Source organism: Amblyraja radiata, chromosome 2, assembly GCF_010909765.2.
Source record: "Amblyraja radiata isolate CabotCenter1 chromosome 2, sAmbRad1.1.pri, whole genome shotgun sequence".
Taxonomy (NCBI): domain Eukaryota; kingdom Metazoa; phylum Chordata; class Chondrichthyes; order Rajiformes; family Rajidae; genus Amblyraja; species Amblyraja radiata.
The window spans coordinates 5,886,560-5,906,531 of NC_045957.1; the positions used below are offsets into that span (position 1 = coordinate 5,886,560).

Genomic DNA, 19,972 nt, shown 5'->3' on the forward strand with positions numbered 1-19,972 from the left:
CATTCTGGCGGGCAGGTTTGCCACTGCTACACGGGTGGTTTTAAACTGAATAAGGGGGGTGGGGTGTCAAATGGGATAGTCGAGGATGGAGTTAAAGGGAAAGGGTTTCTTAAATGTGTGAGCAGAGAGACAGAGGGGTGTAAAATGAGGGTAGAAGCAATAGGTAGCAAGGTGAAAAGTAAATGTGGCAGGCAGACACATCCAGGGCAAAAATCAAAACGGGCTACTTTTCAACATAATTGTATAAGGGGTAAGAGTGTTGTAAAAACAAGCCTGAAGGCTTTGTGTCTCAATGCAAGGAGCATTCGTAATAAGGTGGATGAGTTGAATGTGCAGATAGCTATTAATGACTATGATATAGTTGGGACAACGGAGACATGGCTCCAGGGTGACCAAGGCTGGGAGCTGAACATCCAGGGATATTCAATATTCAGGAGGGATAGACAGAAAGGAAAAGGAGGTGGGGTAGCGTTGCTGGTTAGAGAGGAGATTAACGCAATAGAAAGGAAGGACATTAGCTTGGAGGATGTGGAATCAATATGGGTAGAGCTGCGAAACACGAAGGGGGTAATCCTAGAAAACGCTAGTGGGAGTTGTGTACAGGCCACCTAACAGTAGTAGTGGAGTTGGGGATGGCATCAAACAGGAAATTATAAATGCGTGCAACAAAGGTAAAACAGTTATAAGGGTGACTTCAATCTACATATAGATTGGGTGAATCAAATTGTCAGGGGTGCTGAGGAAGAGGATTTCTTGGAATGTATGCGGGATAGTTTTCTAAACCAACATGTAGAGGAACCAACGAGAGAGCAGGCTATTCTAGACTGGGTATTGAGTAATGAGGAAGGGTTAGTTAACAGTCTTGTTGTGCATGACCCCTTGGGCAAGAGTGACCATAATATGGTTGGGCAAGAGTGACCATAATATGGTTGAGTTCTTCATTAGGATGGAGTGACATACAGTGGCTTGCAAAAGTATTCATACCCCTTGAACTTTTCCACATTTTGTCACGTTACAACCACAAACGTAAATGTATTTTATTGGGATTTTATGTGATAGACCAACTCAAAGTGGCGCATAATTGTGAAGTGGAAAGAAAATGTTACATGGTTTTCACATTTTTTTACAAATAAAAAACTGAAAAGTGTGGCGTGCAAAAGTATTCAGCCCCCTTTACTCTGATACCCCTAAATAAAATCCAGTGCAACCAATTGCCTTCAGAAGTCACCTAATTAGTAAATAGAGTCCACTTGTGTGTAATCTAATTTCAGTATAAATACAGCTGTTCTGTGAAGGCCTCAGAGGTTTGTTAGAGAACATTAGTGTACAAACAGCATCATGAAGCCCAAGGAACACACCAGACAGGTCAGGGATAAAGTTGTGGAGAAGTTTAAAGCAGGGTTAGGTTATAAAAAAATATCCCAAGCTTTGAACATCTCACGGAGCACTGTTCAATCCATCATCCGAAAATGGAAAGAGTATGGCACAACTGCAAACCTACTAAGACATGGCCGTCCACCTAAACTGACAGGCCGGGCAAGGAGAGCATTGATCAGGGAAGCAGCCAAGGAACTCTGGAGGAGCTGCAGAGATCCACAGCTCAGGTGGGAGAATCTGTCCACAGGACAACTATTAGTCGTCCACTCCACAAATCGGGCCTTTATGGAAGAGTGGCAAGAAGAAAGCCATAAGAAGTCCCGTTTGCAGTTTCCCACAAGCCATGTGGGGGACACAGCAAACATGTGGAGGAAGGTGCTCTGGTCAGATGAGACCAAAATTGAAGTTTTTGGCCTAAATGCAAAACGCTATGTGTTGCGGAAAACTAACACTGCACATCACCCTGAACACACCATCCCCACTGTGAAACATGGTGGTGGCAGCATCATGCTGTGTGAATGCTTTTCTTCAGCAGGGACAGGGAAGCTGGTCAGAGTTGATGGGAAGATGGATGGAGCCAAATACAGGGCAATCTTGGAAGAAAACCTGTTAGAGTCTGCAAAAGACTTGAGACTGGGGCGGAGGTTCACCTTCCAGCAGGACAACGACCCTAAACATACAGCCAGAGCTACAATGGAATGGTTTAGATCAAAGCATATTCATGTGTTAGAATGGCCCAGTCAAAGTCCAGACCTAAATCCAATTGAGAATCTCTGGCAAGACTTGAAAATTGCTGTTCACAGACGCTCTCCATCCAATCTGACTGAGCTTGAGCTATTTTGCAAAGAAGAATGGGCAAAAATTTCAGTCTCTAGATGTGCAAAGCTGGTAGAGACATACCCCAAAAGACTTGCAGCTGTAATTGCAGTGAAAGGTGGTTCTACAAAGTATTGACTCAGAGGGGCTGAATACTTTTGCACGCCACACTTTTCAGTTTTTTATTTGTAAAATTATTTGAAAACCATGTATCATTTTCCTTCCACTTCACAATTATGCACCACTTTGTGTTGGTCTATCACATAAAATCCCAATAAAATACATTTACGTTTGTGGTTGTAACGTGACAAAATGTGGAAAAGTTCAAGGGGTAAGAAAACTTTTGCAAGCCACTGTAATTAATTCAGAAACAAGGGTTCTGAACTTAAAGAAAGGTAACTTTGAGGGTATGAGACGTGATTTGGCCAAGATAGACTGGCAATTGATTCTTAAAGGGTTGGCAAAAGAATAAATCAGGGAAGGTAGTGCATCCGTGGATAACAAGGGAAATCAGGGATAGTATCAAAACAAAAGATGAAGCGTACAAATTAGCCAGAAAAAGCAGCCTACCAGAGGGCTGGGAAAACTTCAGAGTCCAGCAGAGGAGGACAAAGGGCTTAATTAGGAAAGGGAAAATAGATTATGAAAGAAAACTGGCAGGGAACATAAAAACTGACTGCAAAAGTTTATATTGATATGTGAAGAGAAAAAGATTAGTCAAAACAAATGTAGGTCCCTTGCAGTCAGAAACAGGTGAATTGATCATGGGGAACAAGGACATGGCAGACCAATTGAATAACTACTTTGGTTCTGTCTTCACTAAGGAAGACATAAATAATCTGCCGGAAATAGCAGGGGACCGGGTCAAATGAGATGGAGGAACTGAGTGAAATCCAGGTTAGCCGGGAAGTGGTGTTAGGTGAATTGAATGGATTAAAGGCCGATAAATCCCCAGGGCCAGATAGGCTGCATCCCAGAGTACTTAAGGAAGTAGCCCCAGAAATAGTGGATGAATGAGTGATAATTTTTCAAAACTCTTTAGATTCTGGAGTAGTTCCTGAGGATTGGAGGGTAGCTAATGTAACCCCACTTTTTAAAAAGGGAGGGAGAGAGAAAACGGGGAATTACAGACCAGTTAGTCTAACATCGGTAGTGGGGAAACGGCTAGAGACAGTTATTAAAGATGGGATAGCAGCACATTTGGAAAGTGGAAATCATTGGACAAAGTCAGCATGGATTTATGAAAGGTAAATCATGTCTGACGAATCTTATAGAATTTTTCGAGGATGTAACTAGTAGAGTGGATAAGGGAGAACCAGTGGATGTGTTATATCTGGACTTTCAGAAGGCTTTCGACAAGGTCCCACATAAGAGATTAGTATACAAACTTAAAGCACATGGTATTGGGGGTTCAGTATTGATGTGGATAGAGAACTGGTTGGCAGACGGGAAGCAAAGAGTAGGAGTAAATGGGTCCTTTTCACAATGGCAGGCAGTGACTAGTGGGGTACCGCAAGGCTCAGTGCTGGGACCCCAGCTATTTACAATATATATTAATGATTTGGACGAGGGAATTGAATGCAACATCTCTAAGTTTGCGGATGACACGAAGCTGGGGGGCAGTGTTAGCTGTGAGGAGGATGCTAGGAGGCTGCAAGGTGACTTGGATAGGCTGGGTGAGTGGGCAAATGCATGGCAGATGCAGTATAATGTGGATAAATGTGAGGTTATCCACTTTAGTGGCAAAAACAGGAAAGTAGACTATTATCTGAATGGTGGCCGATTAGGAAAAGGGGAGATGCAACGAGACCTGGGTGTCATGGTACACCAGTCATTGAAAGTAGGCATGCAGGTGCAGCAGGCAGTGAAGAAAGTGAATGGTATGTTAGCATTCATAGCAAAAGGATTTAAGTATAGGAGAATAGGGAAGATTCAAACAAGAGGACATGACTTCAGAATTAAGGGACAGAAGTTTAGGGGTAACATGAGGGGGAACTTCTTTACTCAGAGAGTGGTAGCGGTGTGGAATGAGCTTCCAGTGGAAGTGGTGCGGCAGGTTCGTTGGTATCATTTAAAAATAAATTGGATAGGCATATGGATGAGAAGGGAATGGAGGGTTATGGTATGAGTGCAGGCAGGTGGGACTAAGGGAAAAAAGTTGTTCGGCACGGACTTGTAGGGCCGAGATGGCCTGTTTCCGTGCTGTAATTGTTATATGTTATATATGTTATAGGAGCAGGGAGGTTCTACTGCAGTTGTACAGGGTCTTAGTGAGACCACACCTGGAGTATTGCGTACAGTTTTGGTCTCCTAATCTGAGGAAAGACATTCTTGCCATAGAGGGAGTACAGAGAAGGTTCACCAGACTGATTCCTGTGATGTCAGGACTTTCATATGAAGAAAGACTGGATAGACTCGGTTTGTACTCGCTAGAATTTAGAAGATTGAGGGGGGATCTTATAGAAACTTACAAAATTCTTAAAGGGTTGGACAGGCTAGATGCAGGAAGATTGTTCCCGATGTTGGGGAAGTCCAGAACAAGGGGTCACAGTTTAAGGATAAGGGGGAAATCTTTTAGGACCGAGATGAGAAAAAACATTTTTCACACAGAGAGTGGTGAATCTCTGGAATTCTCTGCCACAGAAGGTAGTTGAGGCCAGTTCATTGGCTATATTTAAGTGGGAGTTAGATGTGGCCCTTGTGGCTAAAGGGATCAGGGGGTATGGAGAGAAGGCAGGTACAGGATACTGAGTTGGATGATCAGCCATGATCATATTGAATGGCCTACTCCTGCACCTATTTTCTATGTTTCTATGTTTGCTATTGAAGGAGTGCAACGTAGGTCCACGAGGTTAATTCCTGGGATGGCAGAACTGTCATTTGCTGAGAGAATGGAGCAACTGGGCTTGTATACTCTGGAATTTAGAAGGATGAGAGGGGATCTAATTGAGATTGGCACGCTAGCGGCAGGAAACATGTTCCCGATGTTGGGGGAGTCCAGAACCAGGGGCCACAGTTTAAGAATAAGGGGTAGGCCATTTAGAATGGAGATGAGGAAAAACGTTTTCACCCAGAGAGTTGTGAATCTGTGGAATTCTACTCCTGCACCTATTGTCTATTGTCTAACTCAGTGCGTCAGGCAGCATCTCTGGATGAAAAAAGATGGGTGACATTTCGGGTTGGGACTCTTCTTCAGACTGAAAGCAGAGGGGAAGGAACTGGAGGTAAGAAAAGGCCAGACAAAGCAGGGCCGACACCAGATGATAGAGGCAACAGGGTAGAGCCTATAATGGACCATCGTTGGCTGAGGAAGACCCTTCCTTGGTCATCTGGTGCTCTGACCTTTTCTTACCTGCAGTTCCCTCCCCTCTACTTTCAGTCCGAAGACCTAAAATATCATCCATCCTTTTTCTCCAGAGATGCTGCCTGACCTGTTGAGTTACTCCAGCATTTTGTGTCTATCTTTGGTGTACACAACAGCATCTGCAGTTCCTTTCTCCACACCCAACGGAAAGGGCCAATGTACCACCTCAAAAAAGTACAAAGAAAGTTGGTCAACAGATTGGAAGCCTACCCTTAGTCCTGAGACATCGCCTTCCAGTGGAAATATGGAAACCTGCCTGTGTCCAATGAGCAGATCCTGGTGGTACTCCTGCAAGTAGCGGAACTTCCCGGGCTCCATGGCTATGACGGATTCCTGCAGAATCGCCTCTGTCAGCAGCTGCTCCACCCGCTGCTGGTTCTCCGCCTGGAAGGGGGCCAAGGAGGTGAACCAGACCTGGTCCCCCGCGTCGGTCAGCTGAGCGCTGCAGCACCGCAGTGTCGGCAGCAGCTTCTCCCACTCGGGGGAGGTCAGCGCGTGGAGCTGCTGGTCCGTCACCGAGACGCTGAACTTGGAGACCTGCTGCTCGATCAGACTGGCGGCCTCGCGAGCGGCCGGGAGCGAGGGTGCGCTCACCTTCATCACCAGGTCGGAGATGGAGTAACAGGCCGAGCGTTCCTTCAACAAGCTCTGGAAATAATCCTGAACCTCGGCCCCGGAGAGGAACGACGCCAGGTCACTGCTGACGGCGACCTCCACTTGGGCCACACTGTTCAGGAACTCCAGGATCTGGCTCCTCCCCTTCTGGACCTGCTGGAGGTCACTTCCCCTCATGTGGATAACACCATCGGCGTCCATCTCCAGGGTCAGGTCCAGGCACTTGGCCTGCAGCTCCTGCAGGAAGCCACTGGATCGCAGGACATTCAGCATCAGCGTGCCGGGGACGGTTACCATACTCGAGTGCTGGGTGGGCGGTGCCTCGGTCTCCACGCCCCCTCCCTCGGTCTCCACGCCCCCTCCCTCGGTCTCCACTCCCCCTCCCTCACTCTCCTGGCCATCCTCGGAGGGGTGGAGGAAGCTGTAATAAGGGCGAACGACCAGCTCCCGTTGCTGCAGAATCTGCTTCTTCTGGACGACTCTGTTCGCATCTGAAAAAGAAGCAGACACTGTAGGTGACTACTTATGGAACAATGGCCTCCAGCAGCGTTGTGGCTTAGGTTTATCACTGTCACCTGTACCGAGCTACAGTGAAAAACTTTGCTTTGCATGCTATCCAAACTGACCAGATATTACCACACATAGATAGAATTACATTAAACTTAAGTGCAATAGGTAGAGCAAAGGGGAAGATACAGAGTGCAGGATGTAGTTCTCAGCGTTGTAGTGAATCAGTTCTATTGACAATGTCTGCAATGGGGTAGAGGTGAATCGGACAGTAACCTAGTTTATGGAAGGACCGTTCAGAAGCCTGATAAGAGAGGGGAGGAAGCTGTCCCCCTCCATGGGTATATGGAACAAACTGCCAGAGGGTGCACTTGTGGCAGGTACAATAACATTTAAGGGCCATTTGGACAGATACATGGGTAGGAAAGGTTGAGAGAGATATGGGCCAAATGCAGGCAAATGGAACTAGCATAGTTGGGCATCTGCTTGCCATGGACATGTAGGATTGAAGGGCCTGTTTCTATTCTCTGCAACTACGACGCTACACTTCACCATATGGCGGTCGGTGGCTTCCAAAGAACAACAATCTGGCCTCCACAACTCCAATTCCAGAATTCCACATCCTCTGCCGGAACTTTCCATGCATCTCACTTTTATATGTCAATGCTCTTAGTCATCAAGTCACAGCGTGGAAACAGACCCAACTCGCTTCAAGCCGACCAACATGCCCCATCTACACTAGTTCCACCTGTCCGCGCTTGGCCCATATCCCTCCAAACCTTTCCTATCCATGTACCTGTCCAAATGTATCTTAAATGTTATGATAGTACCTGCCTCAATTACCTCCTCCGGCAGCTCGTTCCATACACCCACCCCACTTTGTGTGAAAAAGTTGTCCTTCAGGATCCTATTAAATCTTTCCCCTCTCACCTTAAACCTATGTCCTCTGGTCCTGGATTCTCCTACTCTGGGCAAGAGACTCTGTGCATCTACCCGATCTATTCCCCTCATGTTTTGTACACCTTTATAAGATCGCCCCTCATCCTCCTGCGCAGCAAGGAATAAAGTCTTCCCCTAACACTTCCCCACTTCCCCGTAACTTGTACTTGTCATTGAATTGGCGATAAGGACCTTTCCATTCCTGGAACTCGACGATGGCCTTTGCACCCGGAAGCATGGTGACGTTGAGCACGATCCCTCCGTCGCTCCGCCGGCTCTCGAAGTATAGCTGGATGATCTCTACGTCATCGCTGGGGCCGAGGTTTTCCACCAGGACGCGGTCGGTGTGAAGGAGCTGTGCCACCTGTATGTTGGCCCCATGCAAACACCGGCCTTCAGCCTTCACCTCCAACGCTGTCACAGCTGAAATGATGCAAAAAACACTTGGAAATTACTCTGGAAATTGACAAACAGTATAAAACAGCCGTTGTGGACGTAAACATTATAGGGGGGGGAAAAAACCTATTCACATGTACCCACCCTGTAGTAATCAGTCACTGTGCTCCTCTAATACATTGACCACAGGTGGCCATTGAAATTGGATACTAGAACTGCACACATACTCCAGTTATGATCTGACATTATTAACGAAAAATCGCTGATAGACCCCGTCGCAAAAGCTATTATTAGGTTTAAAGGCCTTGAATAATAGTTATAGTAGTTTAAAAATCAATCTTTAAACCCGCGACCGTCAGCAACCGCAGAGTCTCATAAAGAAAATAGCAGAAGTTAGGTTGTATATTTTTACATTCAAAAGGGCTTCTAAAGATCCTTTTATACAAAATTTAATATTGCGAGTAGCTCAATTTGGGCCCATTATATCGCGCAGTATTTTTCTCGGCATTTGAGGCACAAATCTACCGCAATGTGAACGTTCTAAACCAGCGCGTTCCACAGGATCCCGCTAGAAAGCTGATTTAAATGGGCATTTATTTACAGCAATTGAACACTGAATTCCTTCCATTTGGCCTATAAATTAATGTAAATGAGATTTTAAAATCATGTTTTATTGTGAATTATTTGTGAATATTATTTGGACATTTAGGCTATTTAAAAATGTTAATCATTTATTAAGAAATGAGGGGCAATTGTCAGAGGTCAATTGATGTGCAAACCAGAGTATGCAGAGGAAATCAACGTGCTCATAGGGAGGTACACAATAATGCTGGAGAAACTCAGCAGGTGCGGCAGCATCTATGGAGTGAAGGAAATAGGCAACGTTTCGGGCCGAAACCCTTCTTCAGACTGATGTCATTGGGAGAATGTGCAAGCTCCACACAGAGAGCACCTGAGGTCAGGATCAAGCCTGTTCTCCGTGCTGTGAGGCTGTGGCTCTAACAGTTGTGCCACCCTCTGGCTGGCCTTTGGGTTGCTAATCCAGGAACTTCACCACCGCATCAGTATGTTCCACAGCCTCCGGGAGATGGGGGTGGGGGACAGAGCACCAAGGACAAGCATACAGGAGTCATCGCTACACTCACCTGCTGCAGACAGCGCATCTCGGAAGTGAACGACTGCTCGCGTCCTGTCTGGGCTGAAGTGCACAGTGAACCCTTCACTGTCGAGTCCCGAGATATACTCCAGGTAAAGGGTCAGAACGTCAATGGAAATGTCGGGGCTCAGGTCACGGAGCACCACTGCCCTGGGGTCAACGGGCGGCATCCTCTTCACAATCAGACGGACGTCCTGGAACTTATGCTCCGGCTTCGAGACCACTCGCTGAGCATCTGCAACCGGCAGAGACAGGGAACGCATCAGGACGGACCACAAACTCATAGGATCACAGGTAGAATCATTGCGGGCATGGGGAGAGTTATGGGGAGAGGTTAGATGGGCTTGGAGGTTTCTCTTTGGACTGTAGGAGGCTGAAGGCTGAGCTTCGCTCAATCTGCCTGAACCGACCTGATCTCCCGGATGCTGGACACTTTAATTCTCCTTCCCATTCCCACACTGACCTTTCTGTCCTCGGTCTTCTCCATTGTCAGAGTGAGGCTAAATGAAAAATGGAGGAGCAGCATCTCATATTTCATGGACAGCTTACAGCCCAGCGGTACGAATATTGATTTCTCTAACTTCAAGTAACCCCGGCATTCCGTCTTTCTCAAACCCTCCCCCACCCAAGTCGCACTAGCTTCTCGTTTTCACCCAGCAAACAGCTAACCATGGCCTGTTTTCCTTTATCATCTTTTTTGCATATCTTTCTTTCATTGTTCTTTATCTCCCTACATCATCGTCTATATCTCTTGTTTCCCTTTCCCGTGACTTGCAATCTGAAGAAGAGTCTCGACCCGAAACGTCACCCATTCCTTCCCTCCAGAGATGCTGCCTTGGCCAGCATGGAGCATGTACATGGATGCTGCACAAACTCAGGTTCAGACTGGGAGCACAAGCAAGGTTGTATTTTGTTGTTGCTTTTTTAAATGAGATCTGGGCAATGCCAAAATGTACTGCTCATCCACATCAATACAGCCAAAGCCAACCCTTAGTGAATGAGTGTGCACTGGCTGCAAGGGTCTGAATGGTGAAACCGACTGTGGGAAGGCAGGGTGGCGGTCATACAGTGATACAGGCCCTTCGGCCCAACTTGCCGACACCGGCCAACATGTCCCAGCTACACTAGTCCCACCTGCCTGCGTTGGTCCATATCCCTCCAAACTCAACAACCTTCTCTGGCAGCTTGTTCCATTCACCTACCACCCTATGTGTGAAAATGTTTCCCCTCAGACTCCTATTAAATCTATTCCCCTTCGCCTTAAATCTATGTCCTCTGGTGTAGTGACAATTATGGTTAGGTTACCAAGTATTACAACTTACTGTACTATTGATTAATGTATATTTACTTGTATTATTACATTAATATTCCTATTAAGTTGCAGCAAGTACAGAGAAGATTTATGAGGATGTTGCCAGGACTAGAGGGCCTGGGTTATAGGGAGAGGTTGAGTAGGCTGGGACTCTAGTCCTTGGAGTGCAGGAGGATGAGGGGTGATCTTATAGAGGTGTATAAAATCATGAGAGGAATAGATCGGGTAGATGCACAGAGTCTCTTGCCCAGAGTAGGTGAATCGAGGACCAGAGGTTTAAGGTGAAGAGGAAAAGATTTTATAGGAATCTGAGGGGTAACTCAAGATTTCAAAGGATGTAGTTGAGGCAAGGAATTTCTCAACATTTAAGAAATAATTAGACAGCCACATGGATAACACAAGTTTACAGGGATATAGACCAAACTCGGGCAGGTGGGACTAGTGTAGCTGGGACATGTTGGGCAAGTTGGGCCGAAGGGCCTGTTTCCACGCCGTATCGCTCTCTGACTCCATGACAGTACACAGGGATGTCTCCACATAACTGTAACTAAGGCACAGGAAACCACACTAGAATAGTCCTGAGGGGTAGAGGAGGGAGCACAATGCAAAGGGAGGCAGGATTCATTTTTCAGCAGAGACACCCTCCCAGAATGGGGCTGAAACACAACAGAAATTACAGCCTAATGGGGATTTGCCAGAGCAACACAACAAAGAACAGGATTAAGCCATTTAGTTACCCAAACCTGCTCCCACATTCATTGCGATTCACTATTTAACCGCAGAATAGGCTCTGCTATCATCCACTACAATCGTTCCACTCTTTTAAATGTTTATTCCAACTCTAAATCTATCTGGTTATTTTCCACTCTCCTTTATCTGTTGTACTTGTGTGTGGCTTGATCGTACTCATGTATAGTGTGATTTGACTGGATAGCGCGCACTCAATCCGGGTTCAATCCTGACTACGGGTGCTATCTGTCTGGAGTGTATATGGTCTCCCTGTGACCGTGTGGGTGTTCTCCGGGTGTTCCGGTTTCCTCCCACATTCCAAAGACGTGCAGGTTTAGAGGTTAATGGGCTTCTGTAAATTATCTCCCATGTGTAGAATAGAACTAATGTATGGGTGATCAATGGTTGTTGTGGACACAGAGGGCCAAAGGGTCAGTTTTCATGCTGTATCTCAAAAATTAAAAAGCTAAAACAAGTTTTTTCACTGTATCTCAGTACACGTGACAATAAACCAACAGCAATACGCGCTTGCGACTCTTTTCCGATGTCCTGACTTAAAGCACAGTAACAGGCCCTTCAGCCCTCCATTGGCTGTGCTGAATGTGATGCCTAAAATAAATGAATCCTTTCCGCCAAACATGATCCATAACCTCCACACCCTGAATATCTGTGCCTATTTAAAAGCCTCTAAATACCGCTACCATGTCTGCTTCCACCACCACCCATGGCAGCACATTCCAGGCACCCCCCACTCGCAGTGTAAACAACTTGCCCAGGACATCTACATTAAACTCTGCCTTTAAGGCAACGTCATTGTGGATTTGACATTTCTATCCTGGGAGAAAGTTCTGACTGTCCACCCTATCTATGCCTCTCTGAATGTTATATACTTCTATTAGGTCTCCCCTCAACCTCTGACGCTCCAGAAAAAACAATCCCTGTTTGACCAACCTCTCCCTATAGCTAACACATTCTAATACAGGCAGCATCCTGGTAAACCTCTTCCGCATCCTCTCCAACACATCCTTCTGGATCATCAAAACTGCACACAATATTCCAAATGCTGCCTCACCAAAGTTCTATAATGCTGTAATGTGATTTCCTGACTTTTATACTCGGTGATAGGCACAAAAACCTGGAGTAACTCAGACAGCATGTGTATGAAGGAACAGCAAATGCTGGTTTAAATCGAAGATAGACACAACATTTTGGGTCAGACAGCATCTCTGGAGAAAAGAGTTAATAGGTGAGGATAAGCCAGTGATTGGGCTTGTATTCACTGGAGTTTAGAAGGATGAGCGGTGATCTTATTGAAACATACAAAATTCTTAAGGGATTAGACAGGCTAGATGCAGGAAAAATGTTCCCGATGTTGAGGGAGTCCAGAACCAGGGGGTCAAAGTTTACGTTTGGGAATGAGATAAGAATTTTTTTTTCACCCAGAGTTGTGAATCTGTGGAATTCTCTGCCACACAAGTCAGTGGAAGCCAATTCACTGGATATTTTCAAGAGAGTTAGATTTAACTCTTTGGGCTAACGGAATCAAGGGAAATGGGGAAAAGGCAGGAACGGGGTATTGATTTTAGATGATCAGCCATGATCATATTGAATGGCGGTGCAGGCTCGAAGGGCTGAATGGCCTACTCCTGCACCTATTTTCTATGTTTCAAGTGGAGACCCTTCTTCATTCTCGGCGTACTGTAGGCCTCCTTTACCACTCTGACTACATGTGCTGCCAGTTTCAGTGAGTTATGGGCTTTGACCTGAAGATCCCTCTGTACATCGATGGCATTGACTGCATGGTTTCCCCTTACATTCAACCTTCCAAAGTGCAACCCTTTGCACTTGCCCGGATTAAACTCCATCCTACTTGTTCCGTTGCTGCCTGCTTTCCCACCCTCCCTCCCCTTCCCCACGGTATTTCACCTGCTGGGTTCTCGAAGGTAATCGTGGCCTGGTCTCCGTCTCGCTTAATGGATGTAACTGTTCCTCCCCCTGAGCGGCGTTTGTTCTCGAAGTACAAGGTGAGAATGTCGGTGGGCATGTCGGCAACGCCTCGTACCTCCAGCATGGGATTGTCGCCGGGACCTTGTTCCTCCATCTCAACACCTGCGATGCAAAGACCAGCCAAAGGTTAGCCAAAACCTTCTCTCGTTTCGTCACTATTCGTCACCAATTGAAACATCAAGGCAGAAAACGCAAAGCAAATAAAGATCACCATTAAATCCGATTCCAGTTGGAGAAACAAAGAATAATGCTTTTGGCTCAACCCGCCTGGGCTTGCTGCCTGCCACCCAGATCAAAGGCTGTTCCCACTGGCCTGCCGGCTCCTCCACTTTCATTAAACACTAGGAAGACCATGCCCTCTCATCACTATTATTACTGCAAACATTTCTCCATCATTGTCTAGAGCAGGGTGGTACAGCTGTTAGAGCTGCTGCCTCACAGCGCCAGAGACCCATGTTCGATCCTGACCTCTGTTGCTGTCTGTGTGGGGTTTGCACGTTCTCCCTGTAACCGTGCACGTTTCCTCCAGGAACCTCAGTTTCCTCCCACATCCCAAAGACGTTCGGGTTTGTAGGTTAATAAGCTTCTGTAAATTGCCTCTAGCATGTAGGGAGTGGATGAGAATGTGGGATAACATAGAACCAGCATGATCAATGGTTCGTGTGGACTTGGCTGACCGAACGGCCTGTTTCTGTGCTGCATATCCAAACTAAACTTCCCTTGAAAGGCTTCCATTTTCATGCTGGTCATTCCCTCTTCTCCCCATGGGGCTAAATATACAAACGTTTGAAAGTGCTTACCACCAGATTCAGAAACAGCTTCTTCCCCACTGTTATCAGACTACCGAACTGTCCTCCCGTACGCCAGGGTGAGGTCCTGCGACTATAATACGCCCGCGAGAATGATACGTCACACCGGGCGTATTGTAGTCGCACGCAGGCGTCCTGACCTCGAACATGCAGCTCGTGGTGACGCATGGTTACGTCACTGTGCATAACCATGCGCCGCTGCGCGCCGTCCATACGCAGTCGGCCACAATGACAAAATAATTACGCCATAAGCATCAATGCTTTCAGAGTAATGCCTTCAGAGTAACACCTTAATAAGTATTTTTGAAACATACTTAGTTAAGGATGTTTCAAAAGTTAACATCCAGGTAAGGATTGCAGATTTTAAATCCTAAAAGAACATTCGTAACAAAATTAGTTTTTTTTAAAATAACCACCAACAATTTTACTAACACCATTAAAAAAAAAAATTGCAAACTAATTCTTAAGCTGGGTTCAAACCCTTAAATTGCTATAATGGAATACAATTTTGTGTTTGTTGGGAGTAATTCAGAAAGTTTAAAAGTAAATTAATTTTTCCAGCAAACAATAATTTTATCAATGTTTCACTTAACAAATTATGTCAATACGCTGACTCTACTTGCAGAGCCGATAAAATATTTGAAGGCGCATGATGATGCGCGTGACCGTCACGCGTCAGTCACTACCAGCTTGTCGCGTAAATGACGCCAAGTGGGACAGGCCCTTGAGTCTCTCACCTTGGGATAACTCTAGAACCATCACACCCTTCCTAAAGAGCGGTGGCCAGAATTAGACACATTGCCTAATTCGGGGCTCAGGCTCTGAGAGGTTCATCATTACCTTTGCTACAGTCGGTCAATTGCAAGCCTCATAAAACAGGATCATCTGCGTTTCAGATATACCCCATGGCTGTGAGATGCAGGTTAGAGGATGATGGCTCAGTTGGACCAAACAAATTCCAATCCAACTTTGGAGAAAACAAAACTACTCGACGAACAATGCGATTAAGTTGGAGAATGTGCAGACAGTCACAAAGATGTTGCCGCGACTGGAAGGCCTAAGCTTTCGGTAGAATCATGATAGGCTGGGACTGTTATCCGTGGAGCAAACGGGTGATTCTATAGATAGACACAAAACACTGGAGTAACTCAGCGGGACAGGCAGCATCTCTGGGGAGAAGGAATGGGTGATGTTTCGGGTCGGGACCCTTCTGCAGTGCAGACTGAGAGTCAGGGGAGAGGGAAACTAGAAGTATGAAAAGGTTCAGAGCAGTGGCCGAGTGTGTTGCAGAACTCCTGTTGGAGAGCAGGAGAACTCCTTCAAAGTAGACATACCTTGAGGAGATTTCGCTATGCAGTAGATAAAACTTAAAGGATGGAACTGCATATGCTGGTTTGCACTGAAGATAGACACAAAATGCTGGAGTAATTTTTATACAATCACGATGGGCACAGACAAGATAGATTGTTCGATCTTTTTCACAGGGCAATGGAAACTAAAACTAGAGGGTATAGTGTCAAGGTGAGAAGTGAAAGATTTAAAAGGGTCTTGGAGGAGGCAACTTTTTCCATCCCTTTCCATGCCAAACGTTTCCCTTTTTCCCTCGTATCCCTTTCCTCTGACTCTCAATCTGAAGAAGGGTCTCGACCCGAAACATCACCTATTTATTTTCTCCAGAGATGCTGTCTGACCCGTTGAGTTACTCCAGTTTTTTGCGTCTATCTTTGGTTTAAAGCAGCATCTGCAGTTCCTTCCTACACAAAGGTGTCAGGGGACTACTTGAGGAAGACGCCTTGGTCAACGTGGATGAGTTGAGCCAAAGGGCCGGTTTCTGTGCTTTATGACTCAATGATGTAGGCATTATCACACAACAACTATATATAAATGGGGAGTGTCAAGTTAGGAACAATGGGTGTGGTGACTCAGGAACCAATGGGTAGGTGGATCTTTTATTGAAACAAGGGGATATCCCTGTCGCCGGAAACAGTCAGCAAACTAGCACAGTGCTGGGGTTCATCCAAGAGCAACAGGTTAATCAGGTTAAACAAGCAAAACACAAACTGCTGGAGATCAGGACCATTCTTCAGACTAACGAGGTATGGGTTGGTCTGAAGTTTTTGGTTAGGATCTTTCTTCAGACTAATGAAGTGCGGGTCAGTCTGAAGAAGGGTCCTGACCCACAATGTCCTCTTTCATTTCCCTCCACAGATGCCACCTGACCCACTGAATTCCTGTTTGATTTTTGCTCAAGGTAAAGGTCTGGATTTTTGCTGGGAAATCCCATCAGCAACAGTCCCAGGGCTCTCGAAATTGAAACCATTGAGCTTGTTGGCTGCTCTTTGCAGATATTTCTCAACCGAGTTGACATTGGACTCTATATCAAGACAGCAGTGGAGAGGGAAATTCCCAACGCATGCATTTGGAATCTACCCAAATAAACACATTTTGGGGAAACAAGGAACTGCAGATGCTGGTTTACAAAATAAGACAAAGTGCTGTTGTAACTCAGCAGGTCAGGCTGCATCTCAGGAGACGTTTTGTATAGTTGACGTTTCGGGTCGGGATCCTTCTTCAGACTGCAGTACTTCAGGCATTATCCATTTTTTAACTGACTGATTGTGGAGGGGAGGCGGTAGAAAGCAGGAAGAGATGAGGGACAGGACAAAGCGTGGCATGCAATGGGTTGATGGTGGGGTGGGGGGGGGGGGGGGGTGATAAGCAGACAGTTGGACAAAGGCCAGAGATTTAAAAAAACTGAAGGTGTGAGACAAAGGGATTGGAGAGTTGTGAGTTGCGAATTGTGAAGCTTTTAAAAAAATTAGACCAAATATTTTGTTCACCAAATCCTCACTACATTTTTGTAAAGGGTGCAATCAAAAGCCCCAGTTATTATTTCTGTCCGTTATCACAAGACTAGCAGCTCCAAAACTGAATCAGCCAATTGTAATGAGTCAAACCATGTTACTGAGACACAAACACTGAGCTCAGAGTTCAGCCAGTTGAAGACAGTGCAGTAAATGGATAATCCCGACCCATTAAAAGTGCTGGAAAATTTAGGGAACAAGGGGACTGGGGGAATATATAGGAAGAGTTCAATGTTCCTAGTCACCGTTTTGTGGCACAGTGGAGAGCTACCACCTCGCAGCGCCAGAGACCCATGGTTCGGTCCTGACCTCGGATGCTGTCTTTGTGGAGTTTGCACATTCTCCCCGAGACCGTGTGGGTTTATGGGGTGGATGGAAAAGTGAGATAACAGAACTAGTGGAAAAGTGAGATAATAGAACTAGTGTGAATAGGTGATCTATGCTCAGCCTGGTCTCGGTGGGCTGAAGGGCCTCTTTCCATGCTGTATTTTGAAACCGACACATCATCATACTTTTTTTTTGTGGGGGCAGGTTTACATTCAGTGAAAACCTACCAAAGTTACTGGCAGAATGCCATGACAGACAAACAAGCAGTTATCATATAGTCTAAACTGTACATCTGCTCAGCAGAATATTGATGGTGTATTTTTAGATGACATTTGGATGAGAAAATAATGATTTCTTCTAGCACTGATCATTAATGATATTTAGAACCCTAGTCTACATGAAGCGTATAGACCTTTTCTTTCTTTTTCTTTTTTATTTTATTTTTAAATAATTTATTTATTAGAAGTAAGTACAATAATGTGGCGCCTTTTTTCAGGTGCCAAATATATATTGGCATGTTACATTTTATGTACAGCTTCATTTTTTTTTTAATGAAAGAGAGACTAAATAATAGAGAATAGAAAAATATGTGATGTATAGTGTGTGAAAAAGAAAAAGGAAGAGAGAGAGAAAGTGAGGAAAAGAGGTAAAAAAAAAAAGAGATAGAAAGAGAAAGAGTAGAAAGTAGGGGATAGGGTATAGAGTATATAGACTTAAAACGATGACTGTCCATTTCCCTCCACAGATGCTGCCCGGCCCGCTGTGTTTCGTGTCTGACCCATAACTTTATGTATATAAGTTCACAAAGTGCAGGAATAACTCAGCAGTTCAGGTAGCATCCGAGACGCTTCTACAGACTGATTAATCCTTCAGACGTGACGGGTCTCAACCTGAATCATCACCTATCTAGAGATGCTGCTTGATCCACTGAGTTACTCCAGCATTGTGTGTCCTTTTGTGTATTAACCAGCATCTGCAGTTCCTTGTTTCTACTTTATTTGATTAGATTATATTTCCTCTGCCTCCTCCAATTCCACGCAGGTCAGCATTTTCATCATAGCTAAACCTCTGCAGCCTTGGCAACACCTCTATCAGTCACTTTGTACCTAGTGCTGCAACATCCTCCAACACAATATACTGAAACTAGAGGGCATTTGCTTATGGTAAGGTTTTTTTTTAAGTTTAGTTTAGATATAGCGCGGAAACAAGCCCTTCAGCCCACTAGGTCCACGCCGACCAGCGATCCCTGCTACCGTGGATCAACATTATCCTACACCCACTGGGGACAATTTACATTTATACCAGGTCAATTCCAGACAGAGAGTGGTGAATCTCTGGAATTATCTGCCACAGAAGGTAGTTGAGGCCAGTTCATTGGCTATATTTAAGAGGGAGTTAGATGTGGCCCTTGTGGCTAAAGGGATCAGGGGGTATGGAGAGAAGGCAGGTACAGGATACCGAGTTGGATGATCAGCCATGATCATATTGAATGGCGGTGCAGGCTCGAAGGGCCGAATGGCCTACTCCTGCACCTATTTTCTATGTTTCTATTAACCTACAAACCTGTACATCTTTGGAGTGTGGGAGGAAACCGGAGATCTCGGAGAAAACTCACGCAGGTCACGGGGAGAACGTACAAACTCCGTACAGACAGCACCCGTAGTCGGGATTGAACCCAGGTCTCCGGCGCTGCATTCGCTGTAAAGCAGCAACTCTACCACTGCGCCACCGCGCGGTGACTGCTTACGTTTCCTCCGGTTGCTCCAGTTTCCACCCATGTTCCAAGACATGCGGGTTTGTAGGTTAATTAGCCTCTGCAAATTGCCCTTAGTGTGTAGGGAGTGGATGACAAAGTGGATTAACATAGAACTAGTGTGAATGATGGTTGACGTGGACTTGGTGGGTCAAAGGGCCTGTTTCCACGATATATCTTTAAAGTAAGCTAAATTAACGCACTGAAATATAGAATAATCAATAATAGTCAACTATCAGTCGTACTCGGTAATCAAAATATAATACAGTACAGTACAGCAGGGACCACTCTACATAACTGGGGCTAAGGCACAGGGAACCATGTTAGAATAGTCCTGGGGGCTAGAGATGGGAGCACAATGCAAATGGGTGTCAGGGGTTATGGGGAGAAGGCAGGAGACTGGGATTGAGAGGGAAAGATAGATCAGCCATGACTGAATGGTGGAGTAGACTTGATGGGCCAAAAGGCCTAATTCTGCTCCTATAACATTTTAAGTTCTGAATGCAAAGGGAGACAGAATTTATTTTGCAGCAGTGACAACCTTGCCAGAGTGGAGCTGAAACACAGCAGAAAGAGAGTGGATGAGTAAGTGGGAGCAGGCAATGGATGGTTGGCACGGTCAGTGGCCGGACGGCCTGTTTCCTTGCTGTATCTCTAAACTAAACCAACCAGGACAAGGCCATCCACTTGATTGGCTCCATCAGCTAGCTACCCTGATGGAATCACTTCCTCCACCACTGCACACAGTGGCTGTGTAGCGTCTACAAAATACACTGCAGCTCTTTGCTGAGACTGCGCCAAAATTTCACCCAACACAACCACTGTCAAGAAAAACATGTGCCTCCAAAATCCCAAAGCTCACTCCTCAACACTCCTGTGGGAATACCTTCACAAGAATACAGCAGTAGATCGAGAGGTTGGCTCAATGCTACCTTCTCCAGTGCAATTAAGCATTGGCATCAAATGCCAGCAATGCCCAGACCTCAAAAAGATGTTTAGGT

General features: G+C 45.7%; 1 protein-coding gene across 1 annotated transcript in view; it reads right to left on the reverse strand.

The window, feature by feature from the left end:
• parp10 (poly(ADP-ribose) polymerase family member 10) overlaps positions 1 to 19,972 on the reverse strand; it is a 46,481-nt gene that overhangs the window by 18,823 nt on the left and 7,686 nt on the right. The window contains exons 2-5 of the mRNA XM_033041110.1: positions 13,138 to 13,320; positions 9,160 to 9,405; positions 7,811 to 8,041; positions 5,768 to 6,663 (exon numbers count right to left, since the gene is read on the reverse strand). Coding sequence (XP_032897001.1) covers positions 5,768 to 6,663; positions 7,811 to 8,041; positions 9,160 to 9,405; positions 13,138 to 13,312 — 1,548 coding nt within the window. The 5' untranslated portion in view covers positions 13,313 to 13,320. The remainder of the gene's footprint in view (positions 1 to 5,767; positions 6,664 to 7,810; positions 8,042 to 9,159; positions 9,406 to 13,137; positions 13,321 to 19,972) is intronic.